The 27784-nt window shown below is 39.0% G+C and overlaps 1 protein-coding gene across 1 annotated transcript in view; it reads left to right on the top strand.

Moving 5' to 3' along the window:
• The first annotated feature begins 1943 nt into the window (after positions 1 to 1943).
• The window catches only part of NME8 (NME/NM23 family member 8), a 40223-nt gene continuing 14382 nt past the window's right edge, over positions 1944 to 27784 (top strand). Inside the window, exons 1-10 of the mRNA XM_055589641.1 lie at positions 1944 to 2053; positions 3082 to 3121; positions 3199 to 3256; positions 3446 to 3552; positions 7538 to 7609; positions 12440 to 12556; positions 18259 to 18325; positions 19339 to 19412; positions 20794 to 20886; positions 21997 to 22181. Of these exons, the coding sequence (XP_055445616.1) occupies positions 3089 to 3121; positions 3199 to 3256; positions 3446 to 3552; positions 7538 to 7609; positions 12440 to 12556; positions 18259 to 18325; positions 19339 to 19412; positions 20794 to 20886; positions 21997 to 22181 (806 nt within the window). The 5' untranslated portion in view covers positions 1944 to 2053; positions 3082 to 3088. The remainder of the gene's footprint in view (positions 2054 to 3081; positions 3122 to 3198; positions 3257 to 3445; positions 3553 to 7537; positions 7610 to 12439; positions 12557 to 18258; positions 18326 to 19338; positions 19413 to 20793; positions 20887 to 21996; positions 22182 to 27784) is intronic.

The following is a 27784-nucleotide window of genomic DNA, read 5'->3' on the forward strand; positions in this document are numbered from 1 at the left end:
GCCCTGTCACAGAAAGTGAAAAAAAGTGAAAGGGTCAGTCGCTCAGTGGTGTCTGACTCTGTAACCCCATGGACTGTGTAACCCTCCATGATCATGGAATTCTCCAGGCAAGAATACTGGAGTGGGTAGTCACTCCCTTCTCCAAAGGATCTTCACAACCCAGGGATCGAACCCAGGTCTCCTACTCTGAGCCACCAGGGAAACCATGTCACAGATGCTCAGACTAAAAGCAATCTCTGCAAGATGCACAGTATTTTATACAGAATAGATAAACAGAAAGGTACTACTGTATAGTACAGTGAACTATATTCAATATCCTGGGATAAACCATCATGTCACGTAGCTGTGCAGCAGAAATTAACACAACATTGTAAATCAACTATACTTGAATAAAATAATAGTTTTTAAAAGGCATTAGCATTAGCATTAAGTCACTTCAGTTGTGTCCGACTCTGTGCGACCCCATAGGCGGCAGTCCACCAGGCTCTGCCATCCCTGGGATTCTCCAGGCAAGAACACTGGAGTGGGTTGCCATTTCCTTCTCCAATGCATGAAAGTGAAAAGTGAAAGTGAAGTCGCTCTGTTGTGTCTGACCCTCAGAGACCCCATGGACTGCAGCCTACCAGGCTCCTCCGTCCATGGGATTTTCCAGGCAAGAGTACTGGAGTGGGTTGCCATTGCCTTCTCCGTTTTAAAAGGCAATCCCTGTTAAAAACTAACTCACAGAAAAAGTCATAGACACCAAAAAAACAACAGCAAAAAATCATCATGAAGAATAGTGAGCTGACCTAATGTATTTGGTGTATTTGAATCCTAAGAATAAGAAAAAAGAGCAAGCTGAAAAGGCAGTTAAAGTAACTTTAGTGATCAAATTCATATGGCATGAAAGGGAAGTATATATTTTTTTGTTACTTTAAAAATTTCCTGATATAAATTCTGCAAATGACATAATGAAATAACACACACATACACACATACTCACACCCACACCAAGGCTTTACAAGATAAAGATAGTCCAGAAGAATGGTTCTAGATGAGAGAAGAGCAAGGAAAGGTAAATGAAATGTGGAACCCAGTCCCAGACCAGGAAAAGGACATTCTTAGGAAAATGGAAAGGACCTGATGAGGTCTGTAGTGTAGCTAATATTGTATCAACATTAGCCTCCTGGCTTCAATAATTATACTATGATTGTGAAAGATAAGGTAAGGGGAGACGATATAGAAGCTCTGGGTATTAATTTTGCAATTTTCATTTGAGTCTAAAGTGCTTTCGTAAATTACTTTTTAAAGATGAAGGGAGGTAGGCACAAGGGAATCTGGAGGATTGGCTGGGCTGGACTTTGGGGAGCCCTTCTTTCCAACCAGAGGCGCATAGGGTTCACACTGCCCTTGGTGAGCAGCCATGTCAAGTGCTGGAGATGACGGAATCTGCGGAGAAGGCAATGGCACCCCACTCCAGTACTCTTGCCTGGAAAATCCCATGGACGGAGAAGCCTGGTGGGCTACAGTCCATGGGGTCGCTAAGAGTCGGACCCGACTGAGCGACTTCACTTTCACTTTTTACTTTCATGCATTGGAGGAGGAAATGGCAACCCACTCCAGTGTTCTTGCCTGGAGAATCCCAGGGACGGGGGAGCCTGGTGGGCTGCCGTCTATGGGGTCGCACAGAGTCGGACTGAAGCGACTTAGCAGCAGCAGCAGCACTGAGCAACACACTTTGGAGGAGGAGGGGAGACGCTGAAGGTACCCAGACGCAAGGAGGCAGCAGGAAGTGGACGAACTTGGGAGCCAACTGCTCTGTAACTGCCGCCCAGGTCTGTGCTGGGATTTCGGTCCGTGGGTGGCTGGGACGGGGCTCGCGGGCAGGGGGACGGGTGGAGGGAAACGTCGGCGTTCTTCCGCTGCCGGAACCATCCTGGCATTCATCCTCATCCTCGGGACCAGTACCAGCACCAGCATCGGCGCCACGGAAGTCCGGCCACCGCCCAGGCCTGCTGCGCACCCCCAGGGACTTGGGCTTGGCTGAACTTACCCGGCGAAAACACAGGCCTCGGTAAGGGATTGATGCCCTCGGTGATTTTGAGTTCCTGTTCTTGATCCGTCAGAATTGTCTGTTTTGTGCAACGCTCGTGAGAGAATTCCCTTTGCTGGATGTAGTCTTGTTTGTGGTCACTCCTTTGTTCACACTAGTGTCCAGTGACACACGCAGTTGGAGCCATGTGTAAACAACCTTGACACCAGGGAGCAGGATATTTAGGCCTCACTGATTTAACATCTGCACAAAGTTTATGCTGTGCCCCAGAACACACTGGTGGCCTTGCTCTAAAAATTAAATCTCCCTGGAAAGGAACCCAAGGAAGATCCATGTTCATGTTCATGGACAATTAACATCTGGCACACAGACACTCTATAATCCTCCAGGAAAAACAAACAAAACTCTGTTTAAGTACCTGTGTCTCCCGACAGTTCTGACTTCTTTTTCTTAGAAGCTACTGCTTTATGGGAATTCAGTGCCAGGAAATATAGAATGAAGGACAGAGAGTTCATTATTGAGCTGGCCATAGTTTTGCAAAACTGGCTGCCCACCTTATAGAGCACCTTTAAAAAAAAAAGTTCAAAATTTTATACAATTTTTAAAGGTTACTTTCTATTTACAATGATTACAAAATATTGGCTGTATTTCCTGTGTTGTACAATATGTCCTTGAACCTACCTTACACCCAATAGTTTGTACTTATTACTCACTATCCATATGTTGTTCCTCCATCTCTCTCTCCCCACTAGTAACCAGTAGTTTGATCTCTATATCTGTGAGTCTGCTTCTTTTATGACTTACTTTACTTCAGAATTATTGGGAGGGTAAGATAGTATGGCTGCTACAAGCATTTAGCACAGATCCCAGCCTGAAGAGCTCTTCAGAGACCATGACTCCTCTCTCTCCAGAAGAGGGGAAAGTACATAATCCAATACTGCTGAGGGAAAATTTCTGCAGTACTTAAGATGCTGCCTGAATGAATAAACAACATTATTTAAATTTTCTTTTACATGTTTTCTATTTTTCTTCCCTCTTTCGTGTGACAGTGGATAAATGGCAGGCAAAAAGCGAGAAATCCAGTTACAGGTAGGCAGACACATCAACAGTTCTTTACTTAGAGCATTGGCCCTTGAAGACTTTTGACAGCCCCTTCCTTTTTGCAGGCGGTCGTCAATAATCAAAGCCTGTGGGATGAGATGATGCAGAACAAAGGCCTAACAGGTACTAGGCTTCCCAGGTGTTTACCTTCCGGAGTTAGGCTCAGGGCATCTTGTGGTACGCCAACACTGAGCGCCACTCCCCACTTCCCAGAGTAAAAACCTGCTGTCTTTTCTCTGCCCTAAGAATTGGGAGAAGCTGCTATTTAAGACTCTTTGCCTTTGTTCTTTCACGAATATTGTCATCTTCTAGTGATCGATGTTTACCAAGCCTGGTGTGGACCTTGCAAAGCAATGCAAACCTTATTCAGAAAATTGAAAAATGAGCTGAACGAAGATGAACTTCTGCATTTTGCTGTAGTAAGGATTTCCACTAAACTATTATTTTATTACTTTAAATGTTGAGGGTTGTCTTAATTTAAGCAATCTGTCAATTCTTCAAAATGGACAGTGTTTACTTGGTAATTTACTGTATATTTAATTCCCTAGGTCTGAGAACAAATGTGATTTTTGTCCCATTCCTATAAAGCTAAAGTCATTTACCATGGTTTTGAATGTTAGAAAAACATAAAAATGGGTATCTGTTTATTGCCATATTTATTTTCACCAGAGCATATGGTGTGTGTTCAGAATAAGGATTGCAAATGGCATTTACTAGAAAGCTTAGGGTAGGACTCTGGTCATTTACCCAGTTAATATTAGATATGTGACTCTACCTCTTTGAATTTATGAAATCTAATTAGAAGTCAATTATTTATGATTAAAATTTAGCCCACAAATTGAGATGCATCCTAAGTATAAAATACAAGAATGAAAAAAAGAATGTGAAATACTTCATTAATAATTTTTTACATCCATTACATGTTAGAATCATCATTTGGGGATATATTGGACTAAGTGAAATGTATCATTAGATTGTTTTCACCTGTTTCTTTTTAGTTTTAAACTGTGGCCACTGGAGGATTTAAAAGTATGTATGTGACTCATTTTCTATTTCTATTGGACAGAAACATGTCCAGACCAGCTAGACCTAAGATGCAAAAGCAGATAACTCATGTATTTTTACTTCTTATCCCTAAAACTCATAATCCCCGATACAAATATGAAGCCTCAATCTACTGCATGTTCTCATGTATACAGGCCTTCCTGATTCCGCCCAACCCCAACCTTGTGATGAATTTGCTTACTGACCTTAACTTACATTTGTCCATCCTCTTCTGCAGACACATTGTTTACAGGGCTTCTTTTTCTTAGTTCAAGGTTACAAATAAACAGTCTAAAGCTTAGAAACTCATCTTTTATTATTTTTTCCTCTTAAAGAAGGTGGGCTGCAAAGAAGGAAAAAAAAAAAAGCCTGAAGAACCAACAAAGAGAAAACAGAAAGAAAAGTTTTAAAAAAAGAGAGAGTAGGTGGTTATATACAATCATTAACTCATTTTTGCAAGAGATTGACTTTGTCTTTTAAAATAAGGGCCATATAAGTTTTTAAAGGGCAGCATTATATTACAACCTTAACTCTGAAGAGTCAGGCCACCTGAGTAGAACTGAATTGTGATTCTAGATTTGACTTGACTTTGGCCATCTGATGTGAAGAGCCAACTGATTGGAAAAGACCCTGATGCTGGGAAAGATGGAAGGCAAAAAGAGAAGGGGGCATCAGAGGATGAGATGGTTGGATGGCATCACTGACTCAATGGGCATGAGTTTGAGCAAACTCCAGGAGATAGTGAAGGACAGGGAAACTATGATGTCGCAGAGAGTCAGACATGACTTAGCAACTAAACAACAACAACAGGGAGAAAAACTAATTTCAGAGGACAGAGAATGAGGCCTAAAGGGAATTGCCATATGCAATAGACGGTGGGTTGGTGTAAGAAATTATAAGACAATAGCAGAAGGATCTAATAGCTGGGAAATGGATCTTGGAGAATCAAGGGTCAGAAAATTCTCGTGACTCATGGCAATCTGTGTGGAAGTGATAGGAGTGCAAGTTCATGGTCTAGAGATTATGAAGAAACTCCAGATCAAAAAGGAAACTGGGGTCAATGGGGAGAGACAGCAAGGCAGAAGCACTGCTCACTTGTCTGGCTACCGGGAAGGGAATTGGTGCATAGAAAGCAAGGCGAGAGGAAAGTATTATTTGATGCTGTGTTCCCAGGTGGTCTGGAGTCATTAAATCCCTCCTTGTTCATAGAGCCTGAGTAGGAGCAGACCTGGGGTATGTGTGTGGGTTGGGCACTGTGGTGGAGGCTGAGGAGTGGGTCCAGGAGGATTGGCCCATGTGGCTTTTTGGGCTATCATTTCAGCACAGCACAGGGCTATGTGAGGACACCGGTCTTCATAGTGCCTCCTCCCACCCAGAGCCTTCTGAGTGTGTCCTCCCAGCAGTACCCCAGCCAGCCAGACTTCCTCAACCTGCCTCACACGAATCAGTTTCATCACTATATCTATACCACCAGGGAGTGCTAGTAAACTTTCTAAAACATATCCCAAATATGTTCATATTGTTCTTTTGTTTAACAACAACAAAAATGTGTGCATTGTCTCTAAATGGCTTCTCTTCTGTTTCAGCACAACCAACAATAGTACATTCACTTAGACTGATGCTATTTTTCTTCTATGACCTGCTTATTAAAAAAAAAAATTATGTATAATAGCTTCCAAACCTCCACTGGGAGCAATGGAGGGGCGACCTCTGCTGGATATTCTATTTCCTGACATTAACTAAAGAAAGACCCTTTTTGAACTTGTAAACTTGAATCCAAAACTAATACCTATCAGGTTAATTACCTGATAGTGAATAGTGAATAGTGAAGTCGCTCAGTCGTGTCCGACTCTTTGCGACCCCATGGACAGTAGCCAACTAATCTCCTCCGTCCATGGGATTTTCCAGGCAACAATACTGGAGTGGGTTGCCATTTCCTTCTCCAGGGGATCTTCCCTACCCAGGGACCGAACCTGGGTCTCCCACATTGTAGGCAGACACTTTACCGTCTGAGCCACGAGGGAAGGCCAATTACCTGATAGGTATTTTAAATTAATTACCTGATAGGTATTTTAAATTAGGGTGATTGAAATCACCCTAAATTGCATGGTCAGTATACAATTTTTTCTATTATGTGGTCTTTTAAAAGACTTGAACACTTGTACTAACATTGTGCCTATACATATAAAAATTCAGTAAATATCATGTATTACAGTTTATAGTTTTTATGTATTATAGTTTTTAATTATATGCCTTATTTGCTAGTACTTAACTATAATATTAAATTGCAACAATGATGACTAGACTACTTTTAAATGTAATCTTTGACTACTGTCCTTTACTATTATAGATTAGTTCCTTTTAAGTTTTTTCTTTCTGTTTTTGAAAGCAGTGAAGCCTACTTTTTTGAAAAGAGAAAAATAGAGAAAGAGGAAGGAAAGAAAGGGAAAGAAAGAAAGTGATTTAGAATCCAATGTGTTAAAAAAAAATGATTACAACATAGCCCCTCTGGCTGCCATAGGGCTGAGGGACCCTGCCTTGGCTTGCACCTCACTATCCTTGGCCATGGTTGGGGAACCTCTAGAAACCCAGTTTGGAAACAATCACTCTATATTCCAAAACCAACTCTTATATAGAAGATCCTATAACACACATCCTGATAGCTGGCCCAAGGGATGTTACATTAATTTGCAAGAACACTATTATTTAATACATAGTTGTTGATAATCAATTTAAGACAACTTGAAATTTGTGAGAAAACTTTAAAATCAAAGGGTTTTAAATCTGACAACCAGTTTATTAAAAAAACACTTAGGAAGCTCTGACTGATAAGGTGGGGGGTGACATGCGAGGGTGTGTATGATTCTCTGTGCATGTAGTTCACTTTCTAACAGAGGACATGAACTAGGTTCGTACAACAGTAGTACAGGATTGAAAGGGACGATTGGTGCCCTGAGAGAAGGGCGATGAAGTGTTATGTGGAGGGAAGATGATTTACAGCAGAAGGGGGAGCAAAGCAGAGTTCTTGGAGGAAGGACACTTGAGCCGGGTTGGAAAAGGAAGGGAAGGAGCAGGTAACAAGGGGAAAAGCCCTCATAGACTGAAGCAGTCTATGAGGAAATGAGTTTAGCTGCAGGCTGGGAACTGTAAGGATGAAGATTGGGAAGGAAGGTTGGAGCCAAATGAGATAGGGTCTGAATTGCCAGAATATGTGTAACTTGATTCTAAATACAACTATAACATACTCAGGAAATGTAGTAAACATAAACATAATTATGTATCTCTGCATTTTTTGAATATAGCACATCAAATGACTTGAACATAGTGTCCTTTATCATTATATGAAATAATTTTTTTTAGGCAGAAGCTGACAGCATTGTGACTCTCCAGCCATTTAGAGACAAATGTGAACCTGTTTTTCTCTTCAGTGTTGTAAGTGTGTTTATCATCTCAAGTGTATCATCAGACTCCAATTCACAGCTAAAGAGCAAATAACATTGCACAATGACTGGAACTCTTCTCTGATGATAGTAATTGTAGACTTCTTTTGCCTTACATTTGCTTGTCTATTAACATATTTCATAACTTGACGTGTAGGAGCTCATATTGCATTGTGAAGATTAGACTACCATACACTGAGTTTATCATGGAAAAGAAAAACAAAATGGTATTTACCTTTCCTAAGAAAAATAATCAGAGATTTTTATTATAGAATGAATTATTATAGGAGTGAAAAATTGGAAATTTCTTAGGTACCCAGTAGAAGAGAATTGGTTATAAATATTCATATATATCAATGCAAAGAAATATTTATATGGTCACTATTTTGTAATATAGTTTGCTTTTCTCTATTTATAAATGTATAGAAAGAAGGTAGGTAGCACCAGAATGCTAATAGAAGTTTTCTGTGTATGGGGGAAGTATATATAATTTAAATTTTTGTCTTATACTTTTCTATATTTTCCAAATATTCCAAGATAAGCAACTTTAATAATCAAAAAATATTATAAGTGCTGGTTTCTAAAAGAAGAGTCAGGTAACTGCTTGCTTGTGTGATACAGAACAAAAAGGAAATTCTTCCCTGAGAGGGTTTGGACCGTGTCTTTGCTGTTGAAGAGACCGTTTTTGATATTATAAACAGTTATTTTAAAAACACTTCTCAAATATAACTTTTTGCTTCTGTTAAACAATAATCTTGCAGCTCTTTTAGGGAAGTGAACGATACGGTTAACTGAATTTTAAAAATTGCACTATAGATCTTGCTGTCAACTGGATAGGAAAGATTTGATGATTTATCTGAGGGGTAGCAAGCTGTTGTTTATATGGGGTCAGACAGTAAGTATTTTCAGTTTTGCAGAAGTATCATCTCTGTACAGGTCATAGTTTGCAGACCCTTGGCCTAGATATAATTCAGGGAACCAGAATGAATACCAACCAGAGGCAGGAATGGGCTTGACAGGTTAGCGTGCCCTTGAGGTGGCTTCAGTAGCAGCAGTAGTTGGGAGCCTGGGACTCAGGAGGAGAGGCTGGGCAGGTGGCCCACATAGAGTCTGCAGCTTTGGGGTGGCCATCCCCTGCCAAGTGAGGCAGGTCTGAGCAGCAGACCCACGTCCACCTGAAGACAGGGCTCAAAATCTTCCTTTCATGCTCACATGCTATCATCATCCTGGGACTGCGGGATCCTAGCCTCTCCTAACTACCAATGAACTTCTCTTCCAACTCACTTCCTGTAGTTATGCCTCACTTTGTTATCACCCATTGCTCCCATATTCAAAATCCTAATTCAAGAATCTCCATGGGAAATATAGCCAATATTTTGTAATAACTGCAAATGTAAAGCAACCTTTAAAAATTGTATTAAAATTAAAACTTAAAAAAAAAAAAAAAAAAGAATCTCAATCCATGACTACAAAACCACCTTTGTTTTGGGCAGTGTTCTTAGCTGACAACAAATTCATTCCAGCCTGTTAGCAGGAAGGGCTTTCTCAAGGGATATTAGAAAGCTCATGGAGGTCCATTTTAGTGGTAAATGGTAATTAGAGTGTCAGTTTTCATTCACATCTTTCTCAACTGGATTCTTCTCTTTGGCCTTTGAATATGATTAAATCTTTCCAATTAAAAAAAATTTCTTTTGATACTATGTCCTTCTCCAGCCTCCACTCACCTCTCTGCTCTACCTCAGAGCTAAATTTCTTGGAAGAGTTTCTATATTTTCACTCCATCTCTTCTCATCCCATTAATTCTTCAACCCATTCAATCAAACTTCTTTTAGATTATTCCACCAAACTGGCTGTTGCTAATGTATCCAGTTACCAGCCTGTTGTTAAACAGAGTGAATGCTTTCAGGTCTTCATCATTCTGTACCTCTCAAATGTATTAAATGTGGTGGTCATGCCCTCCTTTTTGGAACAGTTGCTTCTTTTGACTTTTGTGACTTGGTTTTTCTTTTGCTTCCTAGATGCTACTCACCATCCCCCCCACCCATTCTCCTTTACAGGTTCACCTTTCTTTATTCAGCCATTATATATTGACTTCATTATGCTATAAATCTCCTTAGAAAACTTCTCCCACAGTTCAAATTGTCACCTCTTATATATCAATAACTCAAGTATATGTCTTCAGCTAAATCCTACACTTTGAGCACCAGACTTGTGTATCCAACCGGTCCTTTGATCTTTCCTCTTGATAGCTCAAGGACATCTCACAATGAACTGGTCCAATACTAGACCCCTCCTGCCCTCCGCGTCCCCATTGGAAATGTTATCTTCTAGTGTTGCCTCATCTGGTGAGTAATATCTTAACATACCCAGTTTCTCAAGCCAGAAACAGAAAAGTCATCTTAGTGACTTCTTATATTACACAGCATCCACACCAGACCTTGGTCCTGTCATTTCATCACCCAAGCTTGCCTCACACTCATCTCCTTGTTTCCATTTCTAACAGCACTGCCATAGACTGAGCTCCCATCTCTCCCATTTCACCTCTAGAGTAGCTTCTGATTTGTGTACAAACATCCTCTCTTGGTCCATCTCTAACCTTTTCTCCATATGGTAGGTAAAATGATTATACAAACAGAAGTTCTAATTGTGATCCCTGCCTCTGTTTAAATATTTCAAAGTCTTTCCACTGCACTTAGGATAAAGGTTGCATCCTCCCAAGACCCCCAAGCCCCTGCACATTCTGGCTCCCCTTAGCTATTGGGCTCTGTCTCATATCAGGCCTTCCCTTAGTTTCTCTGCTGGCCTTCTTATTTACCATGTTTCTTTCCAGCCATAGGACCCTCACGTCTCTATTCCCTTTTGCCTAGAATGATCTTTCTTCTTTTTATTTCTTACCTGTCCTTCACATTTTAAACCAAGAATCACTTCCTGACATTGATAAGTACTTTTACTAATCTACCTAACCAGAATAAACTTTTCTAGGTGCTCCCAGCTCTTTGTACCTCCCTTAGTGGTTCCTGTCATGGTTTTAATCTCACATGGGTTTGTGGTTTTTTTCTTTTTTTTAAAATAATTATATGGTACCAGGACTACTGGCTTCCCCAGTGGCTCAGTGGTAAAGAATCTGCCTGCAATGCAGGAAATGTGGGTTTGCTCCCTGGGTCGGGAAGATCCCCTGGGGAAGGAAATGCAACTCACCCCAGTATTCTTACCTGGTAAGTCTCATGGACAGAGGAGCCTGGCGGGCTACAGTCCATGGGGTTGCAAAGAGTTGGACACAACTGAGCAACTGAACAACAACAAAAACCAAGACTATTATCTCGTACCACCATGCCTGGTACAATGATAGTACACAGTTCAGTTCAGTTCAGTCGCTCAGTCGTGTCCGACTCTTTGCAACCCTATGAATCGCAGCACGCCAGGCCTCCCTGTCCATCACCAACTCCCGGAGTTCACTCAGACTCACGTCCATCGAGTCAGTGATGCCATCCAGCCATCTCATCCTCTGTTGTCCCTTTCTCCTCCTGCCCTCAATTTTTCCCAGCATCAGGATCTTTTCAAATGAGTCAGCTCTTCGCATCAGGTGGTCAAAGTATTGGAGTTTCAGCTTCAACATCAGTCCTTCCAATGAACACGCAGGACTGATCTCCTTTAGGATGGACTGGTTGGATCTCCTTGCAGTCAGAGGGACTCTCAAGAGTCTTCTCCAACACCACAGTTCAAAAGCATCAATTCTTCAGTGCTCAGCCTTCTTCACAGTCCAACTCTCATATCCATACATGACCACTGGAAAAACCGTAGCCTTGACTACACAGACCTTTGTTGGCAAAGTAATGTCCCTGCTTTTGAATATGTTGTCTAGGTTGGTCATAACTTTCCTTCCAAGGAGTAAGTGTCTTTTAATTTCATGGCTGCAATCACCATCTGCAGTGATTTTGGAGCCCCCCAAAATAAAGTCAGCCACTGTTTCCACTGTTTCCCCACCTATTTGCCACGAAGTGATGGGACCAGTTGCCATGATCTTAGTTTTCTGAATGTTGACCTTTAAGCCAACTTTTTCACTCTCTTCTTTCACTTTAATCAAGAGGCTCTTTAGTTCTTCTTCACTTTCTGCCATAAGGCTGGTGTCATCTGCATATCTGAGGTTATTGATATTTCTCCCGGCAATCTTGATTCCAGCTTGTGCTTCCTCCAGCCCAGCATTTCTCATGATGTACTCTGCATATAAGTTAAATAAGCAGGGTGACAATATACAGCCTTGATGTACTCCTTTCCCTATTTGGAACCAGTCTGTTGTTCCATGTCCAGTTCTAACTGTTGCTTCCTGACCTGCATATAGGTTTCTCAAGAGGCAGGTCAGGTGGTCTGGTATTCCCATCTCTTTCAGAATTTTCCACAGTTTATTGTGATCCTAAAGAAAGGCAATACCAAAGAATGATAGTACACAAGTGTTCAGTAAGTATATGTTATAAAACAAACAAAAGGGAAATAATATCAAAAATAATGAAGGAGAGTAATGTTGAGAGGCCTGAACAGAGCTAGTAAAATTTAATGCATGGATGGCCTGTCTTTGGTTGTAGGAGAATTAGTGGTAGATCTAATCATCTAACAGATGAATTAGAGGTAGAACTCCAAGAGGTGGATTTACCAAATGGACATACTTTCATACCACTAATATTTATTTTAAAATGGCTAATTACAGTAGCTAAAAAAGGATTGGTGAGGATGTGGGTCAGAGTGGGGTGACTTAGTCCAGTTGAAGTATTAATTCTTGACTTATCCTGAAAATGAATTTCCTTCCTGCTTTTATTTCCCCTTATAGAATGGCACAATTGTTGCAAAAATCCAGGGTGCAAATGCACCACTTGTGAATCAAAAAATTATTGCCTTGGTCAATGAGGAGAGGAAAATTGCAGCAGGTGAAATGGTTCGCCCTCAGGTAATACTTTGAATTACTAACAATTTTATTTTAAAAAATTTGTTTTCAAAATGATGTATTTCATCTTTTTTGTTGTTTTCCTGAAGTGTTTCCCCTAGTTTTATAACTATCTAGGTATCTAAATGGTGCAACCTTGTTGGGAATATTTTGATAATATGAATCAAAGGCTTAAAACAAAACATGTATCTTTTGACTGACAATTACATTCCATTACGTTTCCTTAAGATCATGAGACAAAGAAAGAAAAGGCTATTTATTTCAGTGTTGTCTATGTTACTAAAATTTTGGAACCAATCTAAATACCTAGCAATAGTGAATATATGACATAAATGTTGTAATGTGTCATAAATTATACGAATTCATACAGTAAAGTATTATTTAGTACATTCTATCTCTGTTTATTGATATGAAAAGAGGGCCAAGATAAACTGACAAATGAACAATAAGTATTATACTTTAATATGATGCTTAGAATAAGATCCTATGTGTGCAAAGTGTACTGCTTGGTAATAAGAAATAAAATATTTTGAAATTTTGAAATGAATCATATAGCATGTAGAGCTATGAACATAATATACCATAAGAAAGAAAGCCACATAGGAAAGTGATTACAGATATAGACAGATAAATAGGACTGACATATTGAAACATGCACACACATATACACACACAACAACAAAAACAAGAAGTGTGAATTTAAGAAACAAAAAGTAAAGACTAGCTGAGAAATAATGAAAAATAAAAACTATGAGAAGGTATAGGCTCAAGGCTGTATAAGTATCTGCTATAAAAACTATCAGCTTAAATCTGGAAAGGATTAAAAATTCATAAAACAGTAATACTGGGCTATTTATATAAGAAAGTTATATCGTTTCCTCATGGACATAAACAAATTTCATATGAATGAAAGACCTATGAAGAAACAAAACATAAAAGTATTAGAAGAAAATATTGAAAAGCATTTATTTTGTCAAAGGTTGAGAAAGGCCTTGAAAGTATAATATAAAACATATCAAAAAAGAAAAAAATTGATATATTTATTTAAAAGTTTGAATAAAATATAAAAGTAAAGCGGCAAACTTGGAGAAATGTTTGTACTGTGTCTCAATGCGCTAATATCCTTAGTGTGTACAAAGTATAAGCATTAAGGAAAAAAATGAATATTTTGATGGTAAACTGACAACGACAAGCATAGGGGATTTACATTTACAATAGTCATTTTTCTCATCCAAGCGCATTTTCCTTTATATTTTCAGGTTTCTTGTTTTTCAGGGAATCTTTGTCCTTCCTTTCTCTCTGTATCTCCCTCCCTCACTCTTTCCACCCCCTCTACTTCTTTTTGAAGTTATAATAACTAGGAATTTTTGAGGACTTACTGTTTGCTAAGATTTTAAAAAAGATATCCTCATTTAATCCTTACAGAAACCATTTTACTCCTCACTTTTATTGAGATATAATTGACAACTAATATTTTATTAGTTTAAGGTATACACCCTAATGATTTGATGTATGTGGATATTAGGAAATGATTACTACACTTAATTGGACATAGCAACCGAACAACAACTACCACACTTAGTTGACATTTGTCATGTCATTTTTTCTGAAAAAAATTGTCACTAAAAGTTTTAAAAATCTACTCTTTCAGCAACTTTCATATACACGATACATATCATTACCTATAGTCATTATGCTATACATTATGCCCTCCAAACTTATTTGGAGGTTTTACCTTTTGACCTCCTTCACCCAATTCTCCAGTTCACCACGCTCTGCTGCTGTCAACTACCATTCTGTTCTCTGTGCCTGTGAGTTCATTTTTTCTAGATTCCACATATAAGAGAGATCATACACTATTTATCTTTCTTTGACTTATTTCACATAGCATAATGCCCTCACGCTCCATCCACGTTGTCGCAAATAGCAAGATTTCTTCCTTTTTTATGAATAAGTAGGATGTCATTGTGTATAGATACAATACCTTTATCCATCATCAGTGTCCATTAGGTTGTTTTCGTATCTTGGCTGTTGTAAATAAGGCTGCAATGAACATGGGAGTGCTTTTTGAGACAATCATTTCATAGTTGGTCATAATAGTCTTTTAAGATCCTTGTGTTTCTGTGGTATTAGTTATAATGTCTCCTCTTTCATTTCTAATTTTATTTATTTGAGTCTTCTCTTTTTTTCCCTCACAATCTAGCTAAAGTTCTCTTTTGTGTATTTTTTCAAAATCCAGCTTTTAGTTTCACTGATTTTTTTCTATTGTCTTATAGTCTCTATTTTATTTATTTCCGCTCTGATCTTTATTTCCTTCGTCCACTAACTTGGGCTTCATTTAGAGCCAAGCACTGGGGGCCCCATCTCTCTGTTGGAAGTCTTAAAGTTGGGGGTACTCAATGTTGGTGTCAAGCCCTTCACTCCTTTGGGGGATGCTGGGAGTTGTGAGTCCCCTCTCCATTTTATGCCTCTGGGTAGGGGAGGGAGTTTATGGTGAGACTGTGACTCAGCCTCTCCTACCCAATTTGCATGTGTTTTTTTTCCTCATCTGTCTGATGCATAGGAATTGTCCAGTTGTTTTCTGGATTTCACTCGGAGGGAACTGTTCCACAAATAACTGTAGGTCTGGTGTGTCTGAGGGAGGAGGTGAGTTCAGGAGCCTCCTATGTTGCATCTTGAATCTGAACCTAGGGGAACCTTATGAAGTATTTGTGCTCAATAAGACAGGCTTAGAAACATGTCCTTTCCTTAGAAACAGGTAGCTAGTAGGCTGTATTTGAAGTCAGGCAGAATGACTTTTAAACATTTCTCCTAATTACTATACTGCATCTGGCTTTCGCTATGTGTGCTCTGTACTCTGGTTTTATTGTTATTCTCATTATCCTTGCAGAATGACATCTTAGTTTAATTAATAATAGTGGATATGTAAGAAATTTATTAATATCTGATATTTATTTTATCTTATTCCATTTTGTTGGACACTTCTATTATTTAGGTTTCTCATCAATTGCCTTGTGCAATGGCACCCCACTTCAGTACTCTTGCCTGGAAAATCCCATGGACAGAGGAGCCTGGTGGGCTGCAGTCCAGGGGGTCGCTAAGAGTCAGACACGACTGAGTGACTTCACTTTCAGTTTTCACTCTCAAGCATTGGAAAAGGAAATGGCAACCCACTCCAGTGTTCTTGCCTGGAGAATCCCAGGGACGGGGGAGCCTGGTGGGCTGCCATCCATTGGGTCGCACAGAGTCGGACACGACTGAAGCGACTTAGCGGCAGCAGCAGCAGCAGCAGCAGCAGTGCAATAATAGTAATAAAATACAAGCCATAATGTGAGTCACATACATAATTTTAATATTCTACTAGTCATTTAAAAACAATAAAACAGGTGAAATTAATTTTCAAACATCTTTTCTTGCACCTGACATATTAAAAACATGCCCATTTAAAGATGTATTCAATATAACTTACAAGATTTTGCACAATGAGGTAATCCATAGACAAAACGAGAAGACAATGTATGAACTGGGAGAAAATATTTGCAAATGATGTGACCAACAAGGGCTTAGCTTCCAAAATATACAAAGAGCTCTTACAATTCAATAACAACAACAACAACAAAAAACAACTCAATTGAAAAATGGACAGAAACCTAAATAGACATATCTCCAAAGAAGACATACAGAGATCTAACAGGAACATGAAAAGATCTTCATTACTAATTATTAGAAAAATGAAAATCAAAACTACAATGGGGTACCACTTTACACCTGTCAGAATGGCCATCATTAAAAAGACTACAAATAATACATGCTGGAGAGGGTGTGGAGGAGAGGGAACCTTCTTACACTGTTGGTAGGAATGTAAACTGGTGCAGCCACTATGGAGGACAGTATGGTAGTTCCTCAAACAACTGAAAATAGAGTTGTCATATGACCCAGAAATCCCACTCCTGAACATATACCCAGACAACACTATAATTCAAAACAATACATGCACCCCTAGATGAATGGATAAGGAAGATGTGGTGTATGTATATATATATACACACACACATACATACACACACAATGAAATATTACTCAGCCATTAAAAAGAACAAAATCATTGCAGCAACATGGATGCATCTAGAGATTATCATACTAAGTGAGGTCAGTCAGAAAGAGAAAGATAAATATCATATGATATCACTTATATTTGGAATCTAAAATATGACACAAATGAACATATCTATGAACCAAAAACAGACTCACAAATACAGAGAACAGACTTGCAGTGTCTGAGGGAGAGAGGGGGCCAAGGAGGGGAGGATTGGGAGTTTGGGATTAGCAGATGCTAGCTATTATTTATTAGATGTATAAACTGTACAGCACAGGGAACTATATTCAATATCCTCTGATAAACCATAATGGAAAGGACTATGAAAAAGTATATATGTATAACTAAGCCACTTTTCTCTATAGCAGCAATTAAACGCAGCATTGTAAATCAACTATACTTCAATAAAATAAGAAAAAAGATGTAGTCAATATAAGAAATAAGGTATTCCACATTCATCTTTTCAAACTAAGTCTTTGAAATGTGCTGTGTATTTTTTACTCATAGCACATCTTAATTTGGACTAACCTCATTTCAAGCTCTCAAATATAGCCTTATGTGGTTAGTGGCTGCCCTGTTTGTCAGGGTAGATCCAACAAATACAAGACAGGTCACTATGAAGTTATAGCTGGCATAATTATCTTATTTCTGATTATAACAGAAGTGAATGCTTTCCATATAGTTATTTACAAGTATTTTTGATTATGTAGTCCATTAAGAATCTATAATTATACAAACTTCTTGCCCTCAAAATGTATATATGTAAATATATAAACTTTTCAGGTAGTTTACAGAATCACAGAAGCATTTTCAGGGCTTCTCCAGAAACTAAGACTCCCTTAGTTATCCTAGGGTTTTACTCTATAGGAGGAAATTGGCTATTGTTTTGAGAAAGATTTATTTTTATAAGTTAAGGAAGTATCTTTCTGCTCCTAATTACTTGGAGCAATGGTCAAGAATGGATCCTGAAGCTTACAAATGTTTTCAGTTTTTAACATAATGATTATGTGCTTATTGCTTTCTTGTTAATCTTTTCTTCTTATTTTATTCCTTGTGCTCTTAAGTTTTAAAGGTTTTGTTTTTAAGAATTTTCCATATAGCTGCTGCTACTGCTGCTAAGTCACCTCAGTTGTGTCCGACTCTGTGTGACCCCAGAGACGGCAGCCCGCCAGGCTGCCCCGTCCCTGGGATTCTCCAAGCAAGAACACTGGAGTGGGTTGCCATTTCCTTTTCCAATGCATGAAAGTGAAAAGTGAAAGGGAAGTCGCTCAGTCGTGTCCGACTCTTAGCAGCCCCATGGACTGCAGCCTACCAGGCTCCTCCGTCCATGGGATTTTCCAGGCAAGAGTACTGGAGTGGGGTGCCATTGCCTTCTCCATATAGCATATATGCATTATTCCTGATAGTCTCCACATCCCAACTATTTAAATATTCCTTATTTTATTTTAGTGGAAAGGTTGGGGAAAAGTAGTGTTAGATAAATGCAGGCACATTTCCACTTTAATTTCTATCCCTTTGATTATACATATTTACTAGAAACAAAATTTCTAAAAACTCTCTCACTATCATATTAAAATATAACTGTTTTATTTGCTTTCCTTTTTCACAGTATCATGAAATTGTGTTTGTAGACTCAGATTCAGAGGATGCTGGGGAACTAAACTATGAAAGCGTTGGCAAGTAAATTTACTATAAAGTAATAGTGAAGGATTGGTGTACATGAATAATGTTCATTACAGCATCACTTGCAGCAAAAACCTTGTAATGACATTAATGTTAATTGATAAGGACTGGTAGGATTAATGATGATTTGTGCAATACCAGACTCAGCTCTTAAAAAGCAATCTCTTTTGCTCCCCTTGCCTTGCCTTCAGTCTCTATGCCTGGAGTCTTTCAGATATTACACTTGACCGGGGGCTTCTGTCCCCTGTGAGTAATCTGGACAGTAGTTTCCTCCTACTTTATCCTTTATCATCTTTCCAAAACTTGTAAAAATTTCTTCCCTGATGACCTGCACTTCTAGTTTACTTTATGGACGAACAACTTCCTGCCTTCATTGGATTGTTTTGAGTGAGTGAGTGAATGTGTGTTCATACCTTGGAGGGATCAGAGGCAAACAACATGCTAGGTGAGCTATTCTGCACTAAAAACTAGTTATAAAAATGTGTAGATAAATGTGGATAAATTCATAGACAGTTAAGCCATTGGTTTATAATGTTTGCTTGCACTGAAACTCCAGCCACTAGTGATACTGAGCTGGGTGGATCATTGGTGTGATTCTAATGCACGTGAATTGTATTAAAATAACTAGTGCTGGGAATTCCCTGGTGGTCCGGTGGGTAGGACTTCACATCATCACTGCCGAGGGCCCGGATTCAACCCTTAGTTGGGGAGCTAAGATGCACAAGCCATGAAATGTGGCCAAAAAAAATAAAGTAACTAGTACCCACCTACACTTTTTTTTGGCCCTCTGACTGTAAACTCTTGTGAAAGTTTCTCCTGCATGCAAATACAGGAAATATACTTTGATTCTAAGTAGAAACTCTTTGGTAGTTGCAATGCCATAAGGACAAAGCTGTTGATGGACAAAATTCACTGGACATTAGTAGTTTACGCTTGCAATTGTCAAATCCTTCGTTATCTAGACTTTGTGCCAAGAAAATGAAATCCATCCATTGTTTTTTCCTAGACCAAATATACACTATTGTTATTATCAAGCCTGATGCTGTGGCTGCTAGAAAAGTTCAAGAAATTAAAGAAAAAGTAAGTAATATTTCCCAAAAATAGTTTAAATTAATTGTAAAAAAAAATCCATTAATTTTCAATGTAGAGGCAAGCTTATCATTTAGAGTAAACTAGAACATAAATAACATCTGGTACTAGGTACCTCTAAAGGCTTTGGATGTTTTGTCTTACAAAGGCTCAACCTACTCAACATCCTTATTTAAATAACTCTGCTCTACTAGCATCCAATATAAAAGATAAAAATTGCCATTCTTATGTTGGATGATGACAAAGTCTTTGTATTTAGTTATCATCAGTGCAGACTTGCTATAAGCTCACCTTAGCTTGCATTATCCCCTGATGTTGTCACAAGTATATGGTCCTTTTAGATACATGATAATTTAAAGAAGCATTTAAGGTTTTGCTTTTAGAGCCCAAAGAAAAAATTTTTGGAGGAAAATTGCATTCTAATCCAAAGGTCAGCCAGATAGTAACTATTTTCAGGCTTATGGGGCATATGATCTCTGCCACAGAAGTTTAACTCTGCCATCATCTGGAGAAGGCAACAAGACAGTAAATAAAGGGGCGTGGTTCTAGTAAACTTTGTTTCTAAGCATGTGTGGTGGAAGGGGCTATGGTTTTACTGACCCCTGAATAGAGATTTTGTGTTGAAACAACAAAATTATATTAAAATTTGTAAGAATGCTGCATGTGCAATAGAGGAGGTCACATGGGAAGCTATGTCAGGAGGGATTGGATATCTCATTATGAATTTCCCATCATGCATTCTTTCTTCAGCCAAAGCAGCATTGATTAAACTACAATAAAGTAGATGGCACATTTTATACATTGTTATACTTGAGTGACATACACACAATTTGTCATTAAATTAAAAAATTTTAAGACAAAGCATGGCTGAATTTTAAATACTATTCTTCCCTGTAATTTGGATATTTTTGTTGCTGTCAGAGTAAGATATACTAGATTATGAGTTACAGATTTAAGAAAGGTAAGCCTTGAAAAAAGTTAAGAAGGTTAAAATAATTTTGAAAATAAATGGTTAAAAGTGCTTATAAATGTATGTCTTTTTGAATAATTTAGAAAGCTGTGATATCTTTCCTTAGAATTCAGTTAGTTGTTTTTTTTTTTTTTTAACCTGGAAACAATTCACTTAAATAATAGAAGTAGTGTGGAGTCTCTCGTTCAAGCCACGAAAATTTAAACACTGAGGTTGGTGGGGGGGTCATGAAAAGAACCTTCTTTGTTTACATATTTTTGGGCCTCTTGCAACTTAGTGCCTTATGGATTGTGCTGAGGCAAAATCATGTAATGCATTCAAATCTGGATGATTTGTTAAGCCTAAGAAACAAATGTCCTTGACTTTTACCCATTTGGATCTGACCTGGCTCTCTAATTGAAGATTATCAAGGCAGGATTTGTCATAGAAGCAGAGGATAAGAAACCGCTTACTGAAGAACAAGTAAAGCACTTCTATAGTCAAATAGTAGACCAGGTAAGAAAGTTTTTTTAAAAATCCACTGTGTGTCAAATACAGTGGATTCCTCTAAGTTTAGTATTCTCATTATAGAAAAAACAAATAAGTCTGACCAACAACTAAGCTCCAGATTTCCTTGGCGGTGTCCATATCATGGTTAATCCAAAGAGAGCGACTATGGAGAAAGCTCCAGTAGACATAGAGGCAGCCAAGCAAAAATGGATGCTCTGATTGTGTTCTATAGGAGCAAAGATCTCTTTATGATATGTGTCCTCTAAGACTCTGTGCATCAGCCCCCAGGAAGTGAGTATCCAGACCTTTCCTATAGATTCTGATCCCAGTTTGAAGGCTCCTTGTCATAAACTTCATAGGAAAGCTTTAATCCTTTCTTTACCTACACGCAAATCCTTTTCATCAAGCTATTTTTAAAATTCTCTTTTGTCTGGGGTAATACAGTAAAGACTTTGTATTTGCAAGTGCAATGGCTTGGGTGTCAGGAGATGTAGGTTCTAGAAATTCACTGTCCAGTATGGTAGCCATTAGATACATGTGGCCATTTGAACTTAAATTCATTACAGTTAAAAAAAGTTAAAAATTCAGAGTCTCAGTGGCACTAGCCATTTTTCAAGTGCTCAGCAGCTGCCTGTGGTTACATATGCTGACGAGCACAGAGCATGTTGGTCATCAGAGAAAGTTCTACTGAAAAGCACTTTGTAAACCATCTGCACCCCCACAGACCATCTTTCTTGGCTCTGGAAAAGGGTTGGACCAGCAACATCAGCATCACCTGGGAACTTTTGAGAAAATCCAGTTCCCAGGCCCCACCCCAAACCTACTGAATCATAAAGTCTGGAACTGGACTCCAGAAAACTGTGTTCAACAAGCCCTCCAGTTGATTTGGAAGCATCCTATAGTTTAACAATTGTTATTAGACTGCATTGACGATCAGTCCCTGCCAACTGTGAACTTCTGTCCCTCAGAGATGTGTTAGTTAACAGGAGGCTTGTGAGTAACTTTCTCTTGACCAATAGTCATGAAGGGGAAGAGGTCCTTGACTTGGGTAGGGGTCACCATTGTAGTCTATCCATTTCATGAGCCTAATAATATTATTTTTATTTTATTTTGTAGCCTGACTTTGAGGATTTTGTTTCTTTTATGACAAGGAACCTAAGCTATATTCTAGTTGTTTCACAAGCAAAGGAAAAACAGCCTTCCTGGGATGAAAGTGAAGTTAATTCTGAGACAGAATCTAAAGAACCGTGGGATGAACAACAGGAGATGGCCAAGCCTTCGAGGATGAAGGAGAGGAAAAGGTAACTCCAGGCCAGGAAGCGTATTGTTTACAATGTTTTAGCAGGTAACATAGTATAACATACAGATATCTCAAGTCTAAAGACAAACATCTTTATGTCAAGGCCACAGGTATTCTTTTCAGTCCAAAATTTTATATGATCAACAAAGCCGGAGTTGCCCTGAAAGTTTACGTCAAGCAGTTTCGAAAGGGAAGAAATTCCTGTTTCTTTCTCTAACACTGGGTGCACCAATCTGGCTTCATGGCCCTGGACTCAAGGGTTAGAATGGGACCAAGGCTGGTCCCTTCCAAACCAGACCCCTTTCCTGTCTCTCTACATTCCACTTCTGCCTCCCCTTGTCCTAGAAACAGCAAATGTCCTCTGTCCTTTTACTCAAGGCAGTTAGTGGTGATAAACTGCTAAGAACTAAATAGTTGTACAGTTTTTGTTAACAGTTTGTAAATATTCAAAAGTGAACGTAAGTCACTTACAGAACGTTGGGTTTATGCAGTTGCCATCTGTGCCTTTTATTCCTCTGAAGACTCAGAAAATCCAGCGTTTAGTCCATGAGTTGTCAGGGTCATGTCTGAAAGAAAGGTGGGTGAGCAGGAGCAGGTTCCGAGTAGCTGAGTCCTGAGGCTTCCTAATGTGTGTCTCCTCCTGCTGGGCAGCCCATCTCCACTGCGTGTTCTGGTTGAGCATCTCCAGAACTCTCCTTGCTATCTTATTAATAAATTAGAGCAGTTTTTTTTTTTAGTTGGTCCATCCACTGGTTCCTAGCCATATCATAATTTTTAGGTAGCAGGGAGACCCTAAACCATTAATTCCCAGTTTTAAGTGAGATAGAGGGACTGGTAGGATAAATCAAGTGCTGACAAAGGACTTTGTAAACAGTATGAGTTACTGTGAGAGTTTTAAGAGAAAATGATACTTAGCGGTTGGGGAGCAGGCTATACCAGGTTGCATACCTGAATTTTTGAGCCATTTTTTAAAGTGTTGTGTGAAACACTATTAACATAGCTGGCGCAGGGGGAGTCAGTGTCTGTTGGTGCTGTTGTACAGGTCGGGGTCTATTGCATCCAACATTCAGAAGCAGTTGTTCAATACACACGTAATAAGATAATTTAAGCACTTGGCAGGATAGGGGTGGAGTGAGGTGTGTCAATGTTGTTTTGCAAAGTTTGCAGCATTTTCTTTTTAATATTGGCCTGTGTTTATACTGAGTATCAACCTAAGCAGGCAGCATGAAGTTGTGGGTTAGGGAACACATTTTTCTGGGAATCAGTTTTTACAGATCTTATTCTACAGACATGGCCTAACAGGTGCTGTGAACTTTCACCTGCCATTTTTAAAGTAGATTCAAAACCTAAAGGATCAAGGACACAAACTCTCATGTAGAATAAACAGTATATATAAATTTTTGTAGCCGGGTATATGACTGCTATACTAAATATGAAAAGGTTAACTATCCCATCAAATACAGAGATTACCAGATTAAGATAAAAAAATTAAAAACTACCTAATGATAATTAATGCAGACAGGAATCATCAATGAGTGCTAAATCCATTGTATGAATAATATATGGATTTTCCAATAGTGCCCTTTCAAATAATAAGGATAAATAAATAATAAGGATATTATTTACAAAGTGAAAATTGTTGCTTTTCAGTGGTGAAAACTGGGGGTTCCACTTTGACTATGTTATTATAATTTCCCAGTGATGGGAAAAACTGACATTGTGTACCTCCTATTGTGATGTTTCATGAAGGATACAGCACCACTGATGTGATATTCCTATAGAGTATCATACCCAGAATGTAATAGGAAACTATGGGGCCATTCCATAGTTTGAAACCTTCTAAAATGAGGGCTGGCCTGGAGTCTTCAAAATATCAGTATCATGAAAGACAAGAAGGGCTGAGGCATTTGTTAGAGGCTGAAGGAGACTAGGGCTAAGGGCGACTGCATGCAATATATGATCCAAAATTAGGAAAAATTACTATAGATAGGTGGTTTCCCCAGTGGCTCAGCGAATCTGAGCTCAAAGAATCTGCCTGCAATGCAGGAGATGTAGGTACTATCCCTGGGTTGGGAAGATCCCTTGGAGAAAGGCAAGGCAACTCAAGCCAGCATTCTTGCCTGGAGAATGCCATGGACAGAGGAGCCTCTCTGGCTATAGTCCATGGTGTTGCAAAGAGTCAGACATGACTAAAGCAACTTAGCATGCATGTATGTACTATAGACAGGACAGATTATAAAACTGCTGAAACTTGAATATGGATTGTTCATAAGATAATACTCTTGTAACAGTGTAAACTTCCCTCGGGTATTTAGGAGGGTGAATGGTGAAAATATCTGCAGCCAGTTCTTAAATGGTTAAGTCAAAATACACACACACACACACACACACCCCACACACTCTTGAATGGGGGTGGAGGGAAAAGAGAGAAAGAACAAATGTGACAAAATGCTGACAGTTGATGAATCTAAAGTTCAGTATCTTGGCCTTAAAACTTTTCTGTCAATATACATTTTTTCAAAATAAAAAATTTTAAAAACTGTACTCATCTATATTCTGCTTCTTTGCTGTTGTTCAGTCACTTGGGTGTGTCCTTCACCATCTCCAGGAGCTTGCTCAAATTCATGTCCATCGAGTCAGTGATGCCGCCCAACCATCTTGTCCTATGTCGTTCCTTTCTCCTTCTACCTTCAATCTTTCCCAGCATCAGGGTCTTTTCTAATGAGTCAGCTCTTCACATCAGGTGGCCCAAGTATTGGAGCTTCACCTTCAGCATCAGTCCTTCCAATGAATGTTCAGGATTGATTTCCCTTAGCATTGACTGGTTTGATCTCCTTGCTGTCCAAGGGACTCTCAAGAGTCTTCTCCAGCACCACCATTCAAAAGCATCAGTTCTTTGGCACTCAGCCTTCTTTATGGTCCAACTCTCAAATTCATACATGACTACTGGAAAAACCATAGCTTTGACTAGATGGACCTTTGTCAGCAAATTAATGTCTCTGCTTTTTAATATGCTGTCTAGCTTGGTCACAGCTTTTCTTCCAAGGAGCAAGCATCTTTTAATTTCATGGCTGCAGTTACCATCTGAAGTGATTTTGGAGCCCCCCAAAATAAACTCTCTCACTGTTTCCGTTGTATCCCCACCTATTTGCCATGAAGTGATGGGACCAGATGTCATGATGTTAGTTTTTTAAATGTTGAGTTTTAAGCCAACTTTTTCACTCTCCTCTTTCACTTTCATCAAGAGGCTCTTTAGTTCCTCTTTGCTTTCTGCCATAAGGGTGGTGTCATCTGCATATCTGAGGTTATTGATGTTTCTCCTGGGAATCTTGATTCCAGCTTGTGCTTCATCCAGCCCAGCATTTCTCATGATGTACTCTGTATATAAGTTGAATAAGCAGGGTGACAATATATAGCCTTCATGCACTCCTTTACCAATTTTGAACCAGTCTGTTGTTCCACGGCCAGTTCTAATTGTTGCTTCTTGACCTGCGTACAGGTTTCTCAGGAGGCAGGTACAGTGGTCTGGTATTCCCATCTCTTTAAGAATTTTCCAGTTTGTGGTGATCCACACAGCAAAAGGCTTTAATGTAGTCAATGAAGCAGAAGTAGATGTTCTTCTGGAATTCTCTTGCCTTTTCTATGATTCAACAGATGCTGGCAATTTGATCTCTGGTTCCTCTGCCTTTTCTAAACCTGCTTGAACATCTGAAAGTTCTCAGTTCACGTACTGTTGAAGACTTTGAGAATTTTGAGCATTGCTTTGCTGGCATGTGAGATGAGTGCAATTGTGTGGTAGTCTGAGTGTTCTTTGGCATTGCCTTTCTTTGGGATTGGAATGAAAACTGACCTTTTCCAGTCTTGTGGCCACTGCTGAGTTTTCCAAATTTGCTGGTATATTGAGTGCAGCACTTTGACAGCATCCTCTTTTAGGATTTGAAATAGCTCAGCTGGAATTCCATCACCTCCACTAGCTTTGTTTGTAGTGTTGCTTCCAAAGGCCCACTTGACTTCATACTCCAGGATGTTTGGCTCTAGGTGAGTGATCACACCATCGTGGTTATCCGCATCATTAAGAACTTTTCTCTATAGTTCTTGTGTGTATTCTTGCCATCTCTTATTAATATCTTCTGCTTCTGTTAGGTCCACACCGTTTCTGTCCTTTATTGTGCCCATCTTTGCATGAAAATGTTCCCTTGGTATCTAATTTTCTTCACAAGATCTCTAGTCTTTCCCATTCTATTGTTTTCCTCTATTTCTTTGCATTGATCACTGAAGAAGGCTTTCTTATCTCTCCTTGCTATTCTTTGGAACTCTGCAGTCAGATGGGTATATCTTTCCTTTTCTCCTTTCCCTTTCATTTCTCTTTTTTTCTCAGCTATTTGTAAGGCCACCTCAGGCAACCATTTTGCCTTTTTACATTTCTTGGTCTTGGGGATGGTTTTGATCACTGCCTCATATACAATATTACGAACCTCTGCCCATAGTTCCTCAGGCACTCTGTCTATCAGATCTAATCCCCTGAATATATTTGTCACTTCTACTGTATAATCATAAGGGATTTGATTTAGGTCATACCTGAATGGCCTAGTGGTTTTCCCTACTTTCTTCAAGTTAAGTCTGAATTTTGCAATAAGGAGTTCATGATCTGAGCCACAGTCAGCTCCTGGTTTTGTTTTTGCTGAGTGTATTTGGTTTTTCTGATCACATGGGTCACAGCCTTGTCTAACTCGATGAAACTATGAGCCATGCCATGTAGAGCCACCCCAGATGGATGGATCATGGTGGAGAGTTCTGACAAAACGTGGTCCACTGGAGAACATAATGGCAAACCACTTCAGCATTCTTGCCTGAGAACCACATGAACAGTATGAAAAGGCAGAAAGATATGACACTGAAAGATGAATTCCCCAGGTTGTTAGGTGCCCAATATTCTACTGGAGAAGGGAGAAGAAATAGCTCCAGAAGGACTGAGGAGGCTGAGCCAAAGTGGAAACAACGCCCAGTTGTGGATATGTCTGGTGATAAAAATAAAGTCCAATGCTGTAAAGAACAAGACTGCATAGGAACTTGGAATGTTAGGTCCATGAATCAAGGTAAATTTGAAGTGGTCAAATGGGAGATGGCAAGAGTAAACATTGACAGTTTAGGGATCAGTGAACTAAAATGGACTGGAATGGGCGAATTTAATTAAAATGACCGTTATATCTACAACTGTGGGCAAGAATCCCTTAGAAGAAATGGAGTAGCCCTCATAATCAACAAAAGAACCTGAAATGCAGTAGTCGGGTGCAATCTCAAAAACGACAGGACGATCTCTGTTCATTTCCGAGGCAAACCATTCAGTATCGCAGTAATCTAAATCTATATTCTGCTTAGAAGAGACAAAGAAAAATAAAAAAATTAAGAGATGGCAACAAAATAGCCAGAAAAAATAAAGAATTAGAATTGAATATTAAAAGTGTTAAACTTGATAAAGAAGGACATGATGTAAAAGAAAACATTTGTGAAGAAGATATAGTGGTCAAAAAATTTATTCCTGAAACCACACAGATGACATAATAAAAATATAAGTATTAGAAAGATAATAAGAAGAACTGGATA

The sequence above is a fragment of the Bubalus kerabau genome, chromosome 8 (genome assembly GCF_029407905.1).
Source record: "Bubalus kerabau isolate K-KA32 ecotype Philippines breed swamp buffalo chromosome 8, PCC_UOA_SB_1v2, whole genome shotgun sequence".
Taxonomy (NCBI): Eukaryota; Metazoa; Chordata; class Mammalia; order Artiodactyla; family Bovidae; genus Bubalus; species Bubalus kerabau.